Source organism: Carassius auratus, chromosome 26 (genome assembly GCF_003368295.1).
Source record: "Carassius auratus strain Wakin chromosome 26, ASM336829v1, whole genome shotgun sequence".
Taxonomy (NCBI): Eukaryota; Metazoa; Chordata; class Actinopteri; order Cypriniformes; family Cyprinidae; genus Carassius; species Carassius auratus.
Window position 1 is genome coordinate 7,518,642 of NC_039268.1, and position 22,022 is coordinate 7,540,663.

The window sequence follows — 22,022 nt, forward strand, 5'->3', positions numbered from 1 at the left end:
TTTAGTTTTGTCTCAGATTGGTAACTAAATATTATGTACATGCTTGTATTTCTCTGCATTAAGGAATATCACTATTGAGGAAAGTAAGGAGAGAATGAATTTTTGAGAAAGTTATTGAGAATTAGCGTGCATGATTAGCGATTTGCTGGTTTTGCTAATCACCAGTAGAGGGCGCCCCATGCTCTGTTACCATGTTTACAGCAGAAATGACAATGGAAGTCTTACTTTTCTGTATAATGTCGATTTTATCAATGAAGATGCATGGAATTTAACACAGTATAGTTTAAATATGTGAATCATGTAAGTGAACAGTGATATTTTGTGAACTTTTTCCCCTTTCTAACTGTTAAACTTGAAATTAAGTAGCTGTTTAACATTCAGCGCACATGGTCTTGAAAAAGGACACTGTAACCTCACTTTCCATACATAATTAGAAACAATGTAAAATCTTCTCCAGATCCAGATAAGTGTATCTTAATGCCATAATCCAAAGTTAGCACTTAGTTAGCAGATCTTTTTGTGCAATGTAAATTACAGAAGACTATAAGGTAGCTATCCTGCAGCACAGTGGTGTTAAATGCCTTGTGTTAGGGCACAGCAAAAGGGACAGATTATAACAGAAAATGTATTCATATATATTTATATATATTCTGGACAATGTTCATATTTTGTAATATATAAATAAAAGCCAAAAATACTTGTGGAAAAATAAATAATATACAAACAAAATGCATTATATAAATAGTACAACATCACTATAAATATACTATATGTATAAAATATTTGCACAATATACATTCAACAATATATTTTCCTATTTTTATTGCCAATGGCCACCACCACCCAGAAACTTTAGAAGCAGTTTATCCACCAAAGCATAAGCTGTGTGAAAAAATAAAAGCTGCTCCAGACAGGATTTAAATCATTATATTACAAATGATAAGTAGATTTAGGTGGGGAAAGGGGAGGGGTTTCGATTTCAATAAATCCTCTTTGCCTTTCTTCACTGGTTAATAAATAGGGTCATGCATTCAAGCCAATCAGAGACAGCTGGTTTTGAGGGTCAACCTAAAGATGGGCTCGACAGCGAGTCCATTTTCAGTGTTAGAGATCTTCACACAGTGGTTAGCTGCATTTGGTGCACCAGGCTTTTTAATTCAATGAGAACCAACAGAAGGATTCTGTATTTATATGAAATCTGTTTGTTTGTGTGTTCATGGTAGCTCCTGATTGGTTTTGGTAATGCCTCGCTGTTTCTTCATTGAGTTACTCTTTTGTTGTATTTTCTTCTGTTCTGTTTGAATGTAGTCATCTATGGGACACACACATACAGGTGACATTTTGTTTTAGTCATTAGTTCAGTCAGTATTTGGGTGGGAAGATAAAAGGGTATTTACCTTGACGATTTGTATTGTATGTGTAGACAGCAGCCAGGCCAAATAAGCACATAATAGTGAAAGCAATGATGATGAAGACCAACTCAAAACCTGAAAACAACAGATCCATAACAAACACGCAGAATTCCACCTCTACACACACACACATACACACACACACACACACATACAGAGTGAGAGAGAAAGGTATAAGCATGATATGATTACACAGCATTAAGCAGTTTCCTATTACAGAAGATTTTGTATAGTAACAGAATATATAATAACAGTGTCCTGAAGATTTTAATGTAAGACTGACTGAACAGAGAAAGTCCTTTAACAAGCCACATGTGTCCTGGATCAATAAACCACATTCAGCTGGAGATGTTTGTGTGTTGTTGTGTTGATGAAAAAAGCAAACGACTGTAGAAGAGCCTTGAAATATAGAGCTAGAAATATCTACCAGTAAATGCAACACAATAAGTGATAATGTACTGCCAGCCGGTTATTATTACAAATAAACCCCAACAGTGATCAGGTAGAAAGTGAATATTAACTGTAGATGCTTGAAATATGAAATGAATGCTGGTATGTTACCGGAGCAGGGATGGTACTAAAATATACAGATGAGTGGCCATTAAAAAAAATATTTTCCATGCGGTGTGTGAATGAGCAATATGAATCAAGTATTTCAAATATTTAATCATGTAAATTTATACATTTATGTATCAATGCTAATGCCTGTTAATGTTGCAGGACCAAAATTAGCAGTATTTGGCCCTGTACTGGTGAAATGAAATATAGTATTATATGATGATCAAAACTTTTGGATATGAAACATCCACAAATGTAAATTACAGTGCCATTCAAGGTAATAGACTAAAGCATTGAAATTTGAATCTAAACGAAATATATATATATATTACAAAAACCCCATTAAACTTATGTTATTCCTGCTATAGCTGCCAAAAAAAAACATTAATAAATGTAATTGAATAAAAATATAAAATAAAAGCTAGTTAATATTATTAAAAAACAAGAATTATAATAAAACGTATTAATATCAATACTAAAATGACATCATCCAAACTTATAGTAATATAGTAATAAAAAAACATTCTTCTGATGTCAGCAATTACTCTTATAGGGCCTTAATGTGTTTAATGTCTTAATGTCTTAATTTGTGTAGCCAGAGAAAGAGAAAATTGATATAAATACCTTGTTTTGCTTTCTTTCTTTCAACAGGATTTAACCCATCGATAGTAGATCATTTAATTTAATCTGCACACAGTGAATAAAACATGCTTGTGTGTTAGACTTAGCTTTTACCAGCTTCTGACACAGAGCAATCATAGTCCAATTCTTCCTACTTCCTTACTGCTGGCTATAAACCACGTCAATGTTTAAACCCACTTTACAGACTTGAGGTATCTACAGACATACACTTGCTGTCTTTATTGTTTACCTGAGTTCGCAGCTGGATCCAGTCCAGCCGATGAGGTTTCAAGTGCATTTAAGGCAGCAGTATACAGGTCAGGTCATGTGCAAAGTATCCGTCATGACTGATCCTGGTCCACGTCGCATGAAATCATTCTCGAGTATGGAGAGGCCTTCAGGTGGACTCAGACGATGAGTGGCTCCTCAACTCTTTCTTTGATATCCTCATTGTCTTTTTAGTAAAATAAGAAGAGAACAAACCAAGAATGCCACGTCACTTTTGAAACTAGTTGAACCTGTTTTTTTAGGCTATGGTAATTATAGGCTATATGCAAATATTTGCAGTACTTGGGGATATTTGAAAAATTATGACAATGTCCTGTCAGTGTTTTTATTACTTCTGAGTTTAAGATTTGGTTACCTATTTTTAGTATCTAGAATTTTAGAATGTTTTTAGAGAATACAAAAATTATTGTGTATGGTTTTGTTTGAGTTTTTTTTTTTATTCAAGTAAAAGTTGGCTGTGGATGAAGTAGAAACATGTTTTAAATCGATGCTACACAACTAGAGAAAACAAAAAAGAGCTGAAAAATGAAGAGTAGTAAAACTTCAACACCCATAATGCACTGGGATCAATCACGTTATCTGTGAGCAGGGATAGAAAAATGCGGAAGAACCATCTGTATAGTTTTTTAAAAAGCCCTGGAGCTGTTAAAAGTCATTTCACTTTTGCTCACAAACAACCATCTTGCTGCAGGTAAAACATGAAAAATGTACTTGTACTACTGAAATTGTTCCAAGAAAATCATTAGGTGGACTCAGTGGTTTGGTCCTAATTTAAAAAGTTTATGCAATAATTATGTTTTGGTAAAGAGTAGGTGTTGTACAGTAAAGTTACATGATGAAGATGAAGATTATACTCGTACAGTAAATATTTAGATTCTTTAGATAAGCTAGTAGCACAGTGTAGTTTGGCGATACAGTTACATTTATTTTGTAATTAAATTAAGTCATTCTGATAACTTCATGTAACTAGTTACTCCTCAACACTGGTGAAAACTGGTGAGAAAAAAAAGGTCTATCTACTTCAAGTCTCTTTTAGTCATATGATAACTTTTTGTGACTAACAAAGCCATTATTAGTTATTTACTGATAATTAATTACTGACAATCTTCTCTTCCAATGAGGTGACAGCCATAGCCAAATCATTTGTGACACAGAACGATTGTTGCTTATGTGTATTACTCATACCTGTAGTCTGCACACATCTCTCCTGTATTAGGCCATACAGGGTAAAAAAACTGAACACTACCAGAGAGAAGAGAACAGTGTACCACTCCATCTCTGTGAAGGGAGATGCCATCTGCTTCTTTTGAATGAACAAACATAAACTCAGTGCAAAATCAGGGCATCACTGATACTTCAGCACCACTGCGGCAGAAATACTATAACAACATTGGCATATTATCAAAATAACACAACTGACACATAATCTGAGCTCATCAAACGGCACAGATCTAAATGAGAAACACTGCAACAACAAAACACTCCAGCACTTGTACAAACGTTTGGATCACAACAACACAACCAGGGAAGTTAACACTTAATTTAATTAGAAAACCAATTACTTACATGTACTATCGCACATACAGGTGTCCACGTTGAAGTCTTTGGGCGCTGTACATTTTTATTTGGTTCCACCTGTTTGTACACAGGTGATGCTGTAATATGATGAGGGGGTAACTGCAATGAGTGGCTCATATTGCATGGTGAGAGTAACGATGGCTGCACCCTGGATACCAAATACAAATGCAAGAAGATGTAAACTCAGTCATGATCCTACAAATCCCAGCCTGACTGTCCCTTATCGAAATAGTCAGCATGCTAGGAATGTCCTGTTGTGCATTTAGCCTATAAGTTGGAAATCCATGCAGACTGTCTCAGCATGTCCAATTATTTCTGGCCAGACTGGACTTGAATACCAATATATATATGTGTGTGTGTGTGTGTGTGTGTGTGTGTGTGTGTATACACCTTACATAGGTGTGCATGGCCCTTTTGTCAAACCTGCCTGTAACTTTCAAATGAACCTGAAAAACATTGATTAGTCTAAACACCTCTGATTTAGAACCATAAAACAGGCTGGATTATAGACCAGAATTTCTCTTTTTCAGGATCGTATTGCATGTTCATTAGAAGAATGTTATCATTAGAATTTGTTCAGAAAAAGTGACAAAGAAGAACATTTTGAAGGACCAAATGCAATGTTTTTAAATAAATCATAAAATGATTCACATTCCCTTTTCTCCTTTCGAATAAAAGATCTTTGATGGATTATTTAAAGGGTTTTTCTTTTTTACTTTTCTTTTTTATGTATCTCACCAAAGTTGTATTTGACATCAACTGAGACTAGACTTGACAAGATTGCAAATCTAACCCTTAGCTGAATTAGCGTATCTGATCTCTAGCCATGGCTTTGAAAAAACTTTAGAGATGTTTTTTTTAAGAGCCTCTTGGGGGCAGTCAGTTTAACAAATCAATTGAAATAAACAGACAGCTTTGATGGATCATGAGAAGGACAGTAAAAGAGAGAGAAACTGTATGCTGACATGTTGATTTGTTTGTAATTATGAGCATTTCACAAGAGGGAAAATGGAGAGACAAAAAAATGACTCCCTCCTATGTGCAAGGCATGAAAATGTGTTCCACATCTTGTTTTTCCTTTGAATTAAGTTTATTTTTCCATATCCAACTGTCCGATTTTTTCTCTTGATTTAAGCATAATTTGACAGTGATTTTAAGAGGTTTTTAGCCTTATGTTGAGCAATTTCACATTTCAAGTAGTTGTATTGTGATTTTAGAATGTTTAAAGGGGTCATATGATGCAATTAAACATTTTCTTTTCTCTTTGGAGTGTTACAAGCTCTTGATGGATAAAAAAGATCAGTAAAGTTTCAAAGACTAAAGTCTCAAAAGATCTCCAAAGAGATATTCTTTATAAAGGTTAAGACTTGTCTTGTTTCTATAAATGAGTGAAATTACATCTCACAGCATCTCTTCTTCTGAGTATGATAGTAGTTTTATATCCAGGTTCAGTTCAGCATAACTAATGGACTATATATAGGTGCCTTTATTTGTTTTCTGTTTCAGTGTTTGCTCCTTGGGTTGATAATCAGCCGTGGGTAGTCAGGTTATGAGATTATTCAGTATATATAAATTACATTTATGTATATAAATTGGTTTCTACAGTAATAAAAACTATATTTAATTGAATATTCAATTATGCAAGCAATGTTGTTTACAATTGGTTGCCTGCTGTTAAAGCAGACACAGTTTCTGCAAATCTCATGTTAATATTGAGTAACTATAGCATAGTATTGCATCCTTCATAAACCCAAAGACTCTCTTTCTGGATGGTGTGCACATGTCGTGTTTTTCAGAGAGAAGGGTCTATAAGGAATTTACGCCATTTATGATGTCATACAGGGCCATACTTGACTTAAACTTTCCGAAACTTTTACAGATCCTGAAGGAGTGTCTTTGGCACAGAATTACTCAGTTATATGTCTAACTCGTTTTTTGTTTAGCATGAGAATCCAACTCTTTAACAGTGTAAATAAGTCAGAATGCATGAAATAGCATTAAACTTCCCCTTTAATTTATGTGTGCTGTCAATACATCCACTGACATGCTTCTGTGAGCATACTGCAGCTCCATATGTGTGTGTGTATTTATATTAATTTTCATAATAATTAACATATTTATATTATTTTCATTACATGAAATAACCCTCATATGTGGCCTTGGACCACAAAACCATTCATAAGGGTCCATTTTTGAAACTGAGATATATACATCATATGAAAGCTAAATAAATAAGCTTTCCATTGATGTATGGTTTGTTAGGTTGTTTAATAGGACAATATTTGGCCGAGAGACAACTATTTGAAAATCTGTAATCTGAGGGTGCAAAATAAACAATTATTGAGAAAATTGCATTAACAGTTGTCCAAAGCAATGCATATTACTGATCAAATGTTTTGATGTATTTACGGTAGGAAATTTACTAAATATTTTTAGGGAACATGACCTTTACTTAATATCCAAACGATTATCGGTATAAAGGAAAATCTATCATTTTGACCCATTTAATGTATTGTTGGCTATTGCTAAAAAATATACCCATGCTACTTATGACTGCATACTTGAAATTACCCCGCATCAGATCCATACAGATGGAGCTGGGGCAGGTGGAGGGTTTCTAAAGCACTCTGCAACTGCTACAGGAAGCACTAGCCAAGTATTTGAATGTTGCTCATTGGCTGCTGATGCAAGTAAAACCAACTGGCTCTACCATTTGAATAATGACATGATTATATTAGAGTATATTATTGAGTTTCATGGCAGAACTCCACATGTACATACACACACACACACAGGCTGAGAAAGTATAACTCTCCCCAGCTGTTTTTATAATTTAAGCATTTAACAGTTCAAATGTTACAAGCTAGTGTGTTTAGTCCAGTGTGTGTGTGTGGATGGTGTGAGTGTGTGTTCCAGTAGCTGAGGTTGTGTGCAGTCCCTGGGGTTGTAAGCTGATTAGCTGGCTGCTCCATCCCACGCTGCTCCTGGAGGGAGGAGATTTGGAGCTAAAATAACCCCTAAGTCCTCTCAGCAACATGTTTACAGGTCAGGTTAACACACACAAACACACACACATTCATAAAGTGAGGCATCACTGTAGCTCTCAGGTGGAGTAGAATTTAAATTAGCTCTTTCTGTGAGTCTGTCTCTCTCTTTCCCCTGTCACAAATCAATCAGGTAGAACGAGAGAGGTCGGCTTCAGCTTTTTTTGGGGGATGTGACGACCAGCTCTGCAGCTGAAGTCTAAGTTCTTAGCCGGGATACTTAACCTGATTCATGCATGTGTCTGTAGGAGCGTGCATACGAGCTCTGGAACGGGTCTTATTCTTTGTTTCCATGCCGACCCTCAGGATGGTGTGAGTGTGTTGTCTTCGGTGGGCTGAAGGCAGCGAGGTATCCCGCAGTCCTGAGCACTGCTAGCATGCCTGTGCATCAGATATCCGTTGTGCCCATCGCCAAGGAGACTACCAATAGTTCCAGCCGGAATAGAGACAAGAGTAAAGAGAATGAGGCAAGTACAAAGATTTAACACAGAGAACCTGTGATGACTGTGGAGTTTTCAGAACAAATAGTTTGTCTGATAGCAATTAGAGTTCTGTTTATGATACAGATGTAGCCATCCATGGTTTTCCATGTGGTATGGTCTGAAAATACTAGTTAGTATTTTGATAGCTTCTGTAGAACAATAGCACATCATGGTCACTGTTGTACAAGTTGTAAGTTATGCATGTTGTCCTATAATAAGATTTGTGATATTTAGTTTGCATACATCTGTGAGATCTACACAAGCAAATGCCAACACAAGCAAATCCTTTTCAGAAGTGAGGGTAAAAAAATGACTCAGTCTTATGTAGCCTAGAGCAAGAGCTGGGCAGAGTTGTATTGGAAAATAAATTTATGCTATAAATAGACACTTTATATTTTACCCTCTTCAGGGTTATTGACATTTCTTTCAAGTACATTGTAAATCAGACATGCTTTTCCATCATGTGGCTGCAGCATGCTTGCAGTTCAGTTTGTTTCAGCTGTGTGAGTGTTTCTAATATCCAGGACATTTTTTGATATTTGATGCATTATAGTCAAGATATTCTTAGGCTCAGATGGCACATCCACAGTATGTTTGCTGACTGCTGGATGCATACACAAAGATGGCAAGTGCTGGCAAAAATCTCAGCTCAAGTCACTTTGAGGAAGTAATCTCTGGATTTGTAAAATATTTCCATTTTTAAATCTGAAATATATTCAGTATCGGTTTAGACACTTTGTAGCATTACCCATGATAATTGTATAGGTTGTTATGTCTTTGAAATAATTATCCAGATGCGTAATTAATAGCCACTGAATAAACACAGATTTTTTGCAAGTATTAGAATACATTTCACTGGATTGCTCAGATTTTGATCAGTCCTGTGCAAATTAGTTTGTATATTTACATTTATCAACAGTATGGTCATAGATGGATAGTATACTGTGAAGACATTTAGGGTTTATTACGTCAATGAAAGAATGCAGCTTTAAAGGTACTATAATGGCCATTTTGAGTTTAAAATCATGTGTTTAACATTTGACTAGCATGAAGGACATATTAAAAGATATGAGAATAATGCATAAAATTAGATTTGAATGTCCTGAATGAAATACCATGCCTGAAATTGGGCAAAATTCATATTTTAAGAATTGGCTCCCTTAGTTCATGAGTGTGCATTTGAATAGAAATGAACATATGCACTGAAGGTTAAATTGAAATTGAAGAATTAGATTGCACTGAATTATAATAAAAAAATTCAACACAGTATTCATTAAATAATTGATCATTCATTTAAGAGGTATATAGAAACTAAGTCAGATTAAGACTTTTAAAATATTTTTAAAGTAAAGGCTTTGTGAAGCCATTTACAAAGTTCATTTCAAATTCTTGACTAAAAATAACATTTGAATTTTAATTCTGCTTCATTTAAAATTTAAGAAAAATCAATCTCAATTCAGTTATGGATGCAATAAAGGCAAGGCAAGGCAAGTTTATTTCTGTAGCATATTTTGTACACAATGGTAATTCAAAGTGCTTTACAAAAACGATAGTAAAATAATAATGAAGAAAAATAATAACAAGAATAAAACAAGCAATTTTAAAACTTTTAAAATGATAAAAAAATGTACTTATTTAAAATGAATTTAAAGCAGAAAATAATTTTACATAATAGAAAAAAGAGAAAAAATTAATCACTAAATTTCTTTATGGCTGAAATTATGTACAAAATAAAATGTGAATATATGGTGTTTGAATATTGAGCAGCTCAAACACAGTTAAAAAATCTAGAAGTTTAAGAAAGAAAATAATTGTGGTGCTTACTCTGTGCAAAAGTTATCACCATGCTAATATGTTGCTGTGTTGTTACTAAGTTTTGTGGTCTTTATTTCACTGTAAGTGGAAGTCGATCTGACTAGTGGTTACTAGGTGGTTGCTTATGATTTCTAAGTCAAAAGAGCAAGTCTATGATATTCTGGCCCCTAAATATAACTCTGTTCTACTTCAGTAATGATGTTGTTTTGAACCCATAAAAAGATCTGACAGGCAGAAATCTCATCAACAGCACACCTTTTTTGGAGCAAGTTGCTGTTTTCATCCATCATTTATGTCAGCAGGCAGCAGCACAAACGTTTACATGAAGAAATTACTTCTTAATATTAGGGGGGTGTTCCCATCCTTAACCCTAAACACCATAGAAAGTAATTCTGTGATAATAATGCCTTGCAGGCACTGTAACAGAAGAACTGAGTGCAGAGCAAGCACTTGTTCCAGTTCTTATGTTCTTTAGGATAGGGTCTTATTTAACAGTATGGAGACTCTCAGACTCACTTTTAAGTGTGTAAGTATGTTGTCTGAAAGAGTGGGATTTGGATTTAACGTGTTCTATGTCCATGAGTTAACAGCTGCCTGTCTAGCGGGAGTCTAATTCACTGTGCTCTCTGCTGGAAGTGTCATATTCGATCACTCACTAACACACATATGCACATTCACTTGTGCACCGTGATGGGTACTCAGTGGGCTTCCCTGGAGCAGTGTCCTGAACATTGATCTTGAAAACTGGATACCACATACTTCAAGACACCAACAAAATTTGTTTATGCATATATATAACATTTATGCAATATATAATAATTACAAAAAATATATATTTTTAATAAATATTGTTCTTTTGAACATTCCATTGATGCTATCACAGATGATGCAGTGACCATTGTATGTTCATAACAAAATTGGAAAGTATGTGTTTAGTGGTTGGTAATCTGTGCTGAATTTGCATGCATGTGGAATTAGGTTCAGTGTTGTTGCTCTGTTTATATTGTGATTGATGGATGCATGGATATTAATACATAGATTCTGCATTAAGTTTGTCATATCAGGCACTAAACAGGTGATATACAAACAGATTATTGGCCCGATGGTTATTTTAGCTAAATGGATCATCTCATTTCACTGAGTTTGTTATATAATTTAGAGTTTTTTTCTACAAAAAGAATCTGCTCTCAACTTCTATTCAAAGAGTTCTCCTTGTTGACCAGACCAAATGCTATACCAGCAGGAAATAGCATCTATATGTTACTATCTTTAGGGAGATGTTTATGATTCCATGTGAGTAGTAGTTTGTAACCAGGTGTATCCCATCAGCACATTATCCCATAATGCACCAGTGTCTATAGTTAGCTTTTGAATGGCAGCCGGAGCTTTAATCTCGGTCTGTGATTGGCTGAATGCAGGCACACTGTCTCTTAAACAAACACAGATCTCCAGGGATGGTCACCATTGTATGTGCACCTGCATACATAAGATTGTATGAATTCAACACTGACAGGTTCATCTATCATATAACAGCTGCTCTGAAGCAGAATGGTGAGTCCGGACTCTTGTAATTGTACTAAGCAGAACTCCAGATGGCAGAGCTAGAAAACGCTACCTCAGACATCAGAAAAAGATAGGTAGGGTAGGATCCTACTCAGAAACTGTGTGAAGCCAGTCCCTGTGCATCTAAATGAATGCCCGATCAGAGATAGACAACCACTCACAGATTATACCTCAGAGAAGCAGCTGAAGCTAATCCAGCCCAGCCTAGAACATAGACATGCATGTGTGAGCTCTCGCACGCTTCGGCCTTCAGAGCAAGCAGAGGTGCTTGGCAGATTGGTAGCTCATAGAACACACAGGGGGGGATTTATGGGTAAGTGAATGTCAGTTTGGATTTTTATGCTTGTATTATTCTACATTTTTGTTTTTTGATTGTGCATGTAACGGAAATGGGTTTGTAGAGATGAAGGACTTGCAGACTAGTAAACTAACTATAAATTATTATAGCATGGCTTTAAGTTTTCTTGACAGATAAACTGCTTGACAAAAATTGAAATCCATTTACATAGTCTAGAAAACATCCTTTTCTGTCATTCATAATTTTTGGGGTCAAATTTAATTTATTTATTTAATAAATGAACACTTCAATGACACATTAAATTGATAAAGAGAACGTTCAAAAGACAGAAATCTATTGTAGAAAAGCGTTGCCTTGGAACTATAAGGTTCTATCTGACATTTTTGTCAAAATGGAGTTATTCACATGTTCTGTGACAACTTATTTACATAATGTGATGCTTTTTTTGTAAGATGTGTACATTTTGGGCCTTTTTTTAGAAAACAAAAAAGGTTCTATCTTCAGAAATCAATGGAACGCGAAACCTTTGAAGCTCAATATTTTAAAACTGTTGCAGGAAAGAGAATGCAGATTGAACCTTATAATTTCAAGGTGGCAAAGTGTATGTACTGTCAGTTTTGATCAAAGAAACCTGAGAAAAAAAATCACTGTTTCCACAAAAATATTAACCAGCATAACTGATTTCAACATTGAAACAGTAAGAAGTGTTTCCTGTGTACAATTAATCCGCATATTACAATTATGAAAACTCAGCTTTGTGTCACAGGAATTGCAATATTATTTCACAATATTATGGTTTTTGCAGTATTTTTGTTCAAATAAATTAAGCATTGATGAGCATAAGAGACTTAAAAATATTGTCTGACTCCAAACCTTTGAATGATAGTTTACAAAATTTTAACTGGTTGACCGTTTATATCATTGCCAGATGTAAACTACCCTTATAAATCTTTCCTATTAAATTTGGACTATAAGGCAGTCAGGTATTATAAACAAATAAATAAATTATGAATTACTGTGTAGCTGCCTTGAATCAACGTGAACTGTGAAAAGAGCTTTACAAATAAAATAAAACTGAAATTGATCTTCCTTCCAATACTCTATGTCTGTATGTATATGCTCAGTTACCGAGACTAATAAAAGTAAATCTTGTCAATGGTCACATTTTTCATAAATGTTTCAAAAATGTTTCAGTATGGTGAAAACAAGACCTAAAAAGCACTGTGTTTTACTTTTTGTTTTACAAGTTCCCTGTTCATGAAAAGTGCCAGCAGTATTTACTTGCCTGTTGATCAAAATGACTTTTTATTTATTTTAAGCTGTCGTTTTTTTGTAATGATATAACACATAGTACCTTTCCATTTAGATTTGAGAATTTTGACAGAGACAAACAGTGGTGATGACCTTTGAACCCTAATCTTAGAACACTAACTTGATCTTTGACCCTAACTAGAATTAAGAGTCATGGTAGTATCATGTAAATGTGTATTAGGACTTTCTATGTGCCAGAAACTAGACCTCAGTCTTTACAGGGATTTTAGAATGTTCTAGATTAATTCTGGTCAGCATTTACAGTGACCTGGATTCGGTAAATTATTCACATTCCAGAAAGGAAAGGTTTAGGAGAAAGTAGTCCTTTGATGATACGTGTGGTTAGATTTGTTCTCAGATGTAGAAGCTAGAAATAGAAATAGAATCAGATATGACCACAGTTAATGCTCCCTGTTTCAAAGCTTCATTGAGCTTTATATTAAGATACATTTGTTAAATAGAGCTCTGTGATTAGCAACCATATATATATTATTTTGAATACAACAGAAAATCAAATCAAACAGTCGAAAGAATGGTGATGCTATTTTACAGAGCAGACTGCATCAATAGTGAGAAAATATCAATAAAAAGCTAGTTTTACATGTATTGTCAGAATATAGAATTTTTAGACTAGATGAATGAGCGCTATTTTTTTTCCAGCGAGGAAGTCGTGTTATCATTCAGTACAGAGGCTGTGAAGAGTGAAAGGCTTTTATGTAGAAAATGAATCCATAAAGTGCATTACACACCATAGAATGTGTTTGAATCTAATTCTAAAGCCTGTGGAAAAGCATCCAGAAGAGTGTTATTTCAGATGGTTCTCCAGTAATGTCTCAGGAAAAATAAAAGAGACAACTGTTGACCGAGTAGAAATATAGAACTATAATGAATGTGCACTTTGATGAGAAATTTCAATTTCATGTGAGCACAAACATGATTATCATATGGTACTGATGTCAAAACAATCGTAAAACCATGTTTATAATAATATAATATAATTTTCTCCCAGAGGATGCAGTTGCACCTTATGCTGGCTAAAAGATACACTGTGGGTGTATAAAATATTTATGAGCTGATCAGATGTTGGTGTCTGGCGGCTTTCACATCAATAATTCAGGGTTATATACTGTCACTTCAGGAGAGAGAGAACAGAGCTCAATACTGTCCTAACTAACTGCAGCTACACAACATATACATTTTTTTCAAAATATACATTTTTTTTTCAGCAAGGTCTATTGTTAAAAATATAATAATAAAAAATGAAATAAACGTTCTATGTGTGTGCTTGCAATAGCATACCTTCACATACACCCAAGAGGATCATTTGTGTGTGTGCTCTTGTATGTTAGCTTGAAGGAATGATAGTTAAGTTAATAATGGGCCAGGTGAGGACCAGAGGCAAAGGTGGACCCACCAAAAGCCCAGAAGGAATCAGCTCTGCCTGAGGCACATGGTGGCAATAAATGCTAATACAGATCGGTCTTCACATACCCCAAAGGTCAACAATTCCCTTTTAGCTAAAAAGAAGTTATTTAGTTATTGGTTAATAATACTAATAACTTGTTTAGCAAGTTCACAAAAGAAGAGACATTTTTGATTAAAGTTTACAAAATCAAATGTTTCTATTGAGAATAACATTTACAGATGAACGGTTCACAATCAGACCAGTTAAGAATGGCATTTGAATGAATGAAGACCATATGTATTCCCTCTCCTTTTGTATTGCCATCTAACTCAGAGTCTTTAACAATCTTAAAAATAGTCTTTGTGTTTATTGGTTACCATGAACACGCACCCAAATGGGTCTTAGGATCCGGCGGTTATTTTTAGTAATAGGATTGGTTTGTCTTAAAGCCGCAGTCACATTAAAGATCTGATCAAACATGTGACAGAAACACTGCTTCAAAAGTCAATTATTCTCAGTTGGTTTGAGTTATATGTGAAAGAGTGCTTGTAATTTCTGCTCTACTAGCATCATCAGACTGAACAGCAAAAATACCAAACAGGTTTCCCTGTCTGCTGTTGTTCAGACAAACCAACAGACAAGTTATTTGTTGAGCCCAAAGCAGAGCAAAGTTTCAGATGGGTCATATAGTTAATGGTATACTTGAAGCTAGGATAGAATAAGGTATTTTGTTGTACAACTAAGGTATGGCTTCAGTGTGTGTGTGTGTGTGTGTGTGTGTGTGTGAGAGAGAGAGAGAGCATATGATTAATCTTCTATGTTTGCTTTTGGGTGAGAAGGCACCTAGACGATCAGGGAGTCGATCCAGCAATATATCTAAGGTAACACAGCCACACCATCATTATTCAAAACAACCATAATGACAACAAATTGCATATTATTTTGTACTTTTGTCACCTGCTGTTTCAGGCGAGCAGTTCCACCCCAGGAGCCGTGCTGAACAGTGTCTCTCAAACATCAGTTACACCGTCCTCACAGGACATATGCAGGTGAGTGTGGTCATAGGCTGATGCTGTGCGTCACCATGATTGTGTTTGGTGCTTTACTCATCTATATGTTTGCACATCATATGATTTTATGGAATGAGTTGTGATATGTCGGTGTCTTTTTCTATTTATAATCAGAAAATAAACCAACAGAGGATTTTGAACAGTGAAAAGAAATGTTTAGCAAAAAAACTGAGATTATGATGCATTAAATTTAATGAGTTTTAATCCATTAGATTAAAGACAGCAAAATAGAATAATGCAGTTTATAAAACATTTGGTATTAAATTATAAAATTTATTTAAAGTAAAAATACAAATAAAGCAATATAATTAATACAAACATTTTGTATTAAATTATAAAATTTCAATCAATTTACATTACACCTTCAAAATAAATAATATAATTTATAAAACATTTGTATTAAATTAAGTGTGTGAAATTGAATATAATTTATTATAAAACAGTATTATAATAATATTATAATAATATAAATTACAATAGAATAATGTCATTAATAAAAGATTTGGTATTTAATTATAAAATTAAATTATGCATGCAAAATAGAATAATATATTTTATTAAATTACTTTTTAAGATTTCAAATTAGAATATAATGTTTTGAAACATTTTGTATTAAATGATTCAATTAAATTAGAATAGAATAGTATAAACGTATAAACGTAATTAGAAAAGCAAAACAATAATTTTTTTATTAAACTATACAAATTTAATTACAGTAATATAATTTATAAAACATTTTCTAATAAATTAGAAACAAAATAGAAAAATACAATTTGAAATCATTTCTATTTAATTGTTAGATTTAAATGAAATTAATGCAAACTGGAAGAATAATAGAAATTAGTAATCAGTTTGTATTAAAATAATTCTATAATGCAATTAAAAAATACATTTTTATTAAACTTTCTAAGACTTTTATGTATTAATTTGAATGCATACCTCTTAAGGTATGTTCAATTATTTTAAATTACATCTTGAATGCCACATTTTCTTCCTGGTTTTATGTATTAAAAAAATGAATGAACAATGAATTGTTAGGATAAATGAGGCAAATGAGGGGATAAAATCCACCATTCAATAAAAATTTACTTTTTATTTGTCCATTAAGTTTTTTACTCATCAGTCATTTCACGCTTTGTTGTGTCTTCTTCATCCCTTTTGTTTTTATACGTCTGTGTGTGTATGTGTTGTGCAGCTCTAGTGGTCGAGCTAAACTTGAAGTAGATGGCTCAGATCAGACTACACCCATCATGCCCATAAACCCCGCCTCCGACTCCGCCCCCAACGCAAAGCGGCAAGTCAAACGCCGTATCCGCCGGCGACGGGAGAGCACCGGGAACGTTGGGTGTACAACAGAGTGTGTGGATCAACCGAGACATTCACGGTTGCGTAAGCAAACACACACACACTCTGACTCCTCCTCAGAGGACGAGCAACGCTGCCGAGAAGCTCGCTCCTGGAGCCACCAGAAAGCACGACGGAGACGCAGCGGCGGCCAACACATGCAAGCACGTTCCCGTGAGAAACGGGACACCACTAAGCTCATGTCTGTAAACTCAGATGAGGAACAGAAAGAGAACCAGCCACCACTGTGCAAGGGCTCCAACACCAGGGCCCATAAAAAGATGTCAAAATGGGAGCAGCGTAGAGGCCAAAACCAGGCAGCCAATCACAGAAAAGGGAATGAGCTTGGTAATAATAGGACCGCCAATGAAGAGGAAGAGCCTATTACAAAGACGTATGAGGAAAGAGGTTCAGGAGATCCAAATATGTCTGTCCCGTCCCCTTGTAAATGCACTATTCCTATCAATCAAAATGGTGCCACGCAACAAGCATGCACTGATGATGAGCTAGAGGTGTGCAGGTGAGAGAGCGTGATAGAGATGGATGAGCGCGTGAGGTTAAACGAACGAGCAGCTGATGGGTTTTTGTTTGTGCAGGATCTGTCACTGTGAAGGTGACGAGGAGTGTCCGCTCATCACCCCTTGCCATTGCACAGGAAGTTTGCGTTTTGTGCACCAGGGCTGCCTGCACCAGTGGATCAGGAGCTCCGACACACGCTGCTGTGAGCTGTGCAAATATGACTTCATCATGGAGACACACCTCAAGCCTTTGCGCAAGGTAACACACACACTTCTCTGAGCAGCTCAGATCCTGTTTTATTAAACATCAGTGGCAGCGTATGTTCACCCTAAAAATGAAAATGTTGTCATCATATACTCACCCTCATGTCGTTCCAAACCTGTAAACGTTTCTTTCTTATGTTGAACATAAAAGAAGATATTCTGAAGAATGCTGGTAATCAAACTGTTAATGGTCCCCATTGACTTTCGTAGTATTTCTTTCCCTTCTATTGAAGTCTACGGAAAGTCAACAACTGTTTGGTTCTTCAAAATATCATCTTTTGTGTTCAACATAAGAAAGAAACTTATACAGGTTTGTAACAACATGAGGGTGAGTAAATGATGACATCATTTACATTTTTAAGGTGAACTATTCATTTAAGCAGCAGCTATTTTCAACAGAGATAATAACAGTGAAACATTTAAGAATATTAGAATTGTTTCTGAAGGATCATGTGACACTAAAATTGGAGTAATGGCTGATGAAAATTCTGCTTTGCCATCACAGGAACACTTTAAAATAAAATATAATACAATAAAGTTATTTTAAAGTATGATATTTGATAATATTACTGTTTTACTAATATTACTTGGCAAGCATGATGGTTAAAAAAATCGTACCGACCCCAAACTTTGAACGGTAGTGTTTAATACGTGAAATGAAAGGAACAAGAATGTGATATTGTCCAATATTAATGATTATTTTAATGGCTTCTGATTTGAGGCATTATAATATTGGAAATACCTGAATATGGTATAAACGTGTTATTATAGAACAAGCTTAAAATGCTAATCTCATTTGAATACAATTTGTAACAGTTCTCCGGCTTGAAAAACAGTTTGATGACCCCTTCAATGAGACATTTCAGAATTTCAAAATATAAATAAAATACCCTTTGTATTTTGAACAAAAATAATTAAAAACCACATATATATATAAAAAAAAAAAAAACATTTTCATCTCTGCTTCCCGAGCTTGATCACAACCTACTGTGCTGTGTTTCCATAGCGACACTGTGTATGGCGTGTATGGCTTTCAGTGACTTTCATCATTTTTAAGCATATTTATAGAGCACAAAGCTATAATTTAAAAAAGAAAATTAGATCATTTATGCCTACAGCAAAAATGATGTTTGAGCTACACACCAGTGTTTAAATGATTAGGGGGTTGTTCAAAAGGGAGATGCGCAGCAATAGAAGCAATGCTTACCTTAGTAACTCATAATAACTCGGTTTATAGAGCAGATTATTTTGAATGTGGATGTATTGTGAAGGTCAGCACGCACATAGCCTGTGCTGCCACATAGTGGCTAAAATAATAATTACATGAAAGGAATGGATTCATAAAGCTCTGGACCCTTGTTGGTTTTTAATTTTTTTTAGTGGGAAAAACTACAGATGTCTACGAGCGAGCGGCGGAAGATCTTCTGTTCTGTGACTTTTCACCTGGCTGCTGTGGTGTGTGTCATCTGGTCACTCTACGTTCTGATTGACCGCACAGCTGAAGAGATCCACCAAGGCAAGGACAATGGTAAACACACTCACACTGTAGCCTATATTTATGCATAGGTTATAACATTTGCTAGAGGATCCACTGTTATTATGTCATAGTTTATTACAGCTGGAATGTTGTATTGAACAAAAATAATCGGTCATCTACATAAAGCCTAAACAAAATAAAATATAAATATTAGATGAAAAGATTTTAATTTTGCCTTGGCATCTTACTGAAATAAACCTAAGCTGAAGTAAACATCAGTTAAAATTACTAAAACTGAAACAAAAATAAAGTTATGAAAATAAAAACTTATAAAAATGACAACAAAATTACTAGAATGTAAACTAAAATTAATATTAACATTTAAAATATAAAAAAAATATTTGAATTATGAATAAATATATATATGTATTCATAATTCTTAATTCAAATATATATATATATATATATATATATATATATATATATATATATATATATATATATATATATATATATATATATTAGTTAGTTGCTGGCATTTTAAGATCACATGATCTGCTATGTCTTGCTATTTTAAGTTAAAAAACAAGTTGCATTCCAGTTAAGAATGTAAAGATGGTCAGCATCTAATACCATTTTATTTGAATGAGACACTAATATAGTTTTGCTTAATGTCTTGAATTAGTTTTATATGGGTTTTTATGTTATTTTTGTTAACATCTATTTTAATGAAAAAAAAATGTTTTAGTTAACCCTGATCTGAACTTAACTTATTGTTTACATTCAAATATTACTAGAATCATTTTCATACTTCCTTTCCATTGCACCAAAAATTGAATAGAACTAGAATAGAAGAGAGCATTGAATCCAAGACGGTCCTTTTTTGGTAAATGCTGATCTAAAGAGCTGTTCAGTCATGAAATAATTTTGTAGGCTGATTTGGAAAACTATTTTAACATGGGTGTCCAGTTTTTAAACAGAATCTATATTTTAGGTGCAATTTAACTGAATGTATTTTGTTCTAGAACAAAACTCATAGTCTCATAAAACTGAAAACTGTACAGCTATTTAATTTGAAGCAGCAGCAGCGATTAACAAAGAATTAATTCTTCTAGACCAGCAAGTATCAATATATAGTCCAAGACAATTGGAACAAGTAAGAGGCAACAAAAAAAAAATCATAATAATAATTACTGCAGCATTTAATGAAATGATGAAGTAGGCTACTGTAATGTTGGGACCATATAGCCATGTGTCATTCAGAGTAGCTGTAAGATAATATAATAGAGTGCTGTAATTCCATGCCATGCTGTCATTGCACACACAGCCTTGGTGCGTTTGTCCCCTCTCAATGCAGTAGGGGTGCTGGATTGGCCGTTCTGGACCAAGCTCATCGTGGTGGCGGTTGGCTTTGCTGGAGGACTTATCTTCATGTACATTCAGTGCAAAGTCTACCTGCAGCTTTGGAGGAGGCTGAAGGCTTTCAACAGGATCATCTTTGTACAGAACTGCCCCGATACCATCCGCAACGGAGAGAACAGGCCGCCCCCAGTCACCCAGAGCAACGGGACACCGGAGGCTCCCGCTCCTCAGACACAAACAAACACAGGAGTGGAAATGGCCCCTGTTTGACGATGGATGCTTGCTACTCTGAATCTCAGTAGTTGAAAAGTTTAGGAAAGGGCTTCTGGTGTATTTGACAGAATTGATGTGATTTATATAAAACAAAGGCACTTTTTAATTTTTATTAGCGGGTGGGTAAACTTATGTAAAAAGTTCATATAGGGCGGTCAAATTATAACATTAAAGGAATGGCTCAATGACAAAATCTTTATTTTGGGATAAACCATTCTTTTAGTTGTGAGCAATTTGCTATATACAAAACATTATCACATTTGATCCATTCTTAAATAGTGTAATAAGGTATTTCCCTATTATCTGAGCCATTTAAGCTTTAACAACCTTCAATCATTAAGTCGATTAAAAAGGCAAGACACTATAATCAAAAATATTTTTCAAGCACTGGTCAATGCTGAGATTTTGACCAATTTGGCTTTCCATAATGTTTCAGTATAGGGTGACATCAGAAATACACATTTCAGTGTTTCTTGCACTTTCAATTACAAAACATATCTTTCAAGGCCTTTTTTCAAAGAGTTTTTTATGAGTTACTACAGGTTTGTTCATGTATTAGTTGCCTGTATTTATACAATAATTTACTCCTAAAAACATGGTTAAAAACATTATTTTTTTGACTGTTGACAGTGTTTTCTGATTTATTAAGTGATAAACAGAGATGTTCAGAATCCCCCCAGTAATCTTTGACTGTGTCAACAAAATGAAACAAGAATTTTGATCCTGGTTTTAGCTAATGTTTGGATTTCTATTCTGTATATTAGTGCATATTTAGTTACATTTGTATTTTCAAACATAACATTTCAGAAAACTTATTACAAAACAGATTTTTTTTTTTTATGTAAACAATCAACGAGAAGTTTGGTGATATCTAAAAGATTAGCAAAAATTTCCATTTAGTCACTCTCGGGTTATTCAAGATGTAGATTAATTTGTTTCATCTCATTACATCTCTTGCTCTGCAGTGAATGGGTGCTGTCTGAATGAGTCCAAACAGCTGATAAATTTCTGTTTTGATGAAGAAACGAACTCATCTACATCTCAGATAGCCTGATAATGAGTAGCTTTTCAGCAAATTTGTATTTTGGGAAGAACTAATCCTTTAATTGTGTTATCCTTTTCACCTGGGGTGTCTTGCCTTAATCAACTGGCAGCCCTGTTCTAAAGCCTACATACCATATATTACTGGTTAGATCTAAGCAAAATAATTTACAACTAGTTCTGAGGTGGTTTAGGTGTTCTCTCCTACTCCATAGATTAGTAAAATCTCAGTGACATCTGAAAATGACAGGAGACCAGGGGTGAACATGGCAGTTACAGCAGTGATTATTCAAGCTAT

General features: G+C 34.5%; 1 protein-coding gene and 1 long non-coding RNA gene across 6 annotated transcripts; one reads left to right on the forward strand and one right to left on the reverse strand.

Annotated features, from left to right (window-relative positions):
• Window positions 1-3,079, reverse strand: LOC113044210 (uncharacterized). The gene is made up of 4 exons (XR_003275856.1): window positions 2,842-3,079; window positions 2,595-2,657; window positions 1,398-1,529; window positions 1-1,312 (listed from the first exon to the last, which is right to left on the reverse strand). It is a non-coding gene; the product is annotated as an uncharacterized LOC113044210 (long non-coding RNA).
• Window positions 3,080-7,401: 4,322 nt separating this feature from the next.
• On the forward strand, window positions 7,402-21,885 carry LOC113044211 (E3 ubiquitin-protein ligase MARCH1-like). 5 transcript variants are annotated; one of them, XM_026203970.1, is made up of 8 exons: window positions 7,402-7,564; window positions 7,750-7,968; window positions 15,215-15,256; window positions 15,345-15,424; window positions 16,641-17,309; window positions 17,386-17,566; window positions 18,952-19,099; window positions 20,376-21,885. In XM_026203970.1, exons 1-8 carry the CDS (start codon window positions 7,493-7,495, stop codon window positions 20,678-20,680), a joined length of 1,716 nt encoding a protein of 571 aa, XP_026059755.1. In that variant the 5' UTR covers window positions 7,402-7,492; the 3' UTR covers window positions 20,681-21,885. The 5 variants fall into 5 exon arrangements, with proteins under 5 accessions (XP_026059755.1, XP_026059756.1, XP_026059757.1 ...); XM_026203971.1 differs by having other exon boundaries at window positions 20,406-21,885; XM_026203972.1 differs by having other exon boundaries at window positions 7,402-7,968.
• The last annotated feature ends 137 nt before the right edge of the window (window positions 21,886-22,022 follow it).

Coding starts and splice junctions, on each gene's coding strand:
- LOC113044211 (XM_026203970.1), top strand. CDS start 7,493: ATGTTTACAGGTCAGGTTAACACACACAAACACACACACATTCATAAA. Junction 15,257..15,344: donor GATCCAGCAATATATCTAAG/GTAACACAGCCA, acceptor CTGCTGTTTCAG/GCGAGCAGTTCCACCCCAGG. Junction 15,425..16,640: donor TCCTCACAGGACATATGCAG/GTGAGTGTGGTC, acceptor TGTGTTGTGCAG/CTCTAGTGGTCGAGCTAAAC.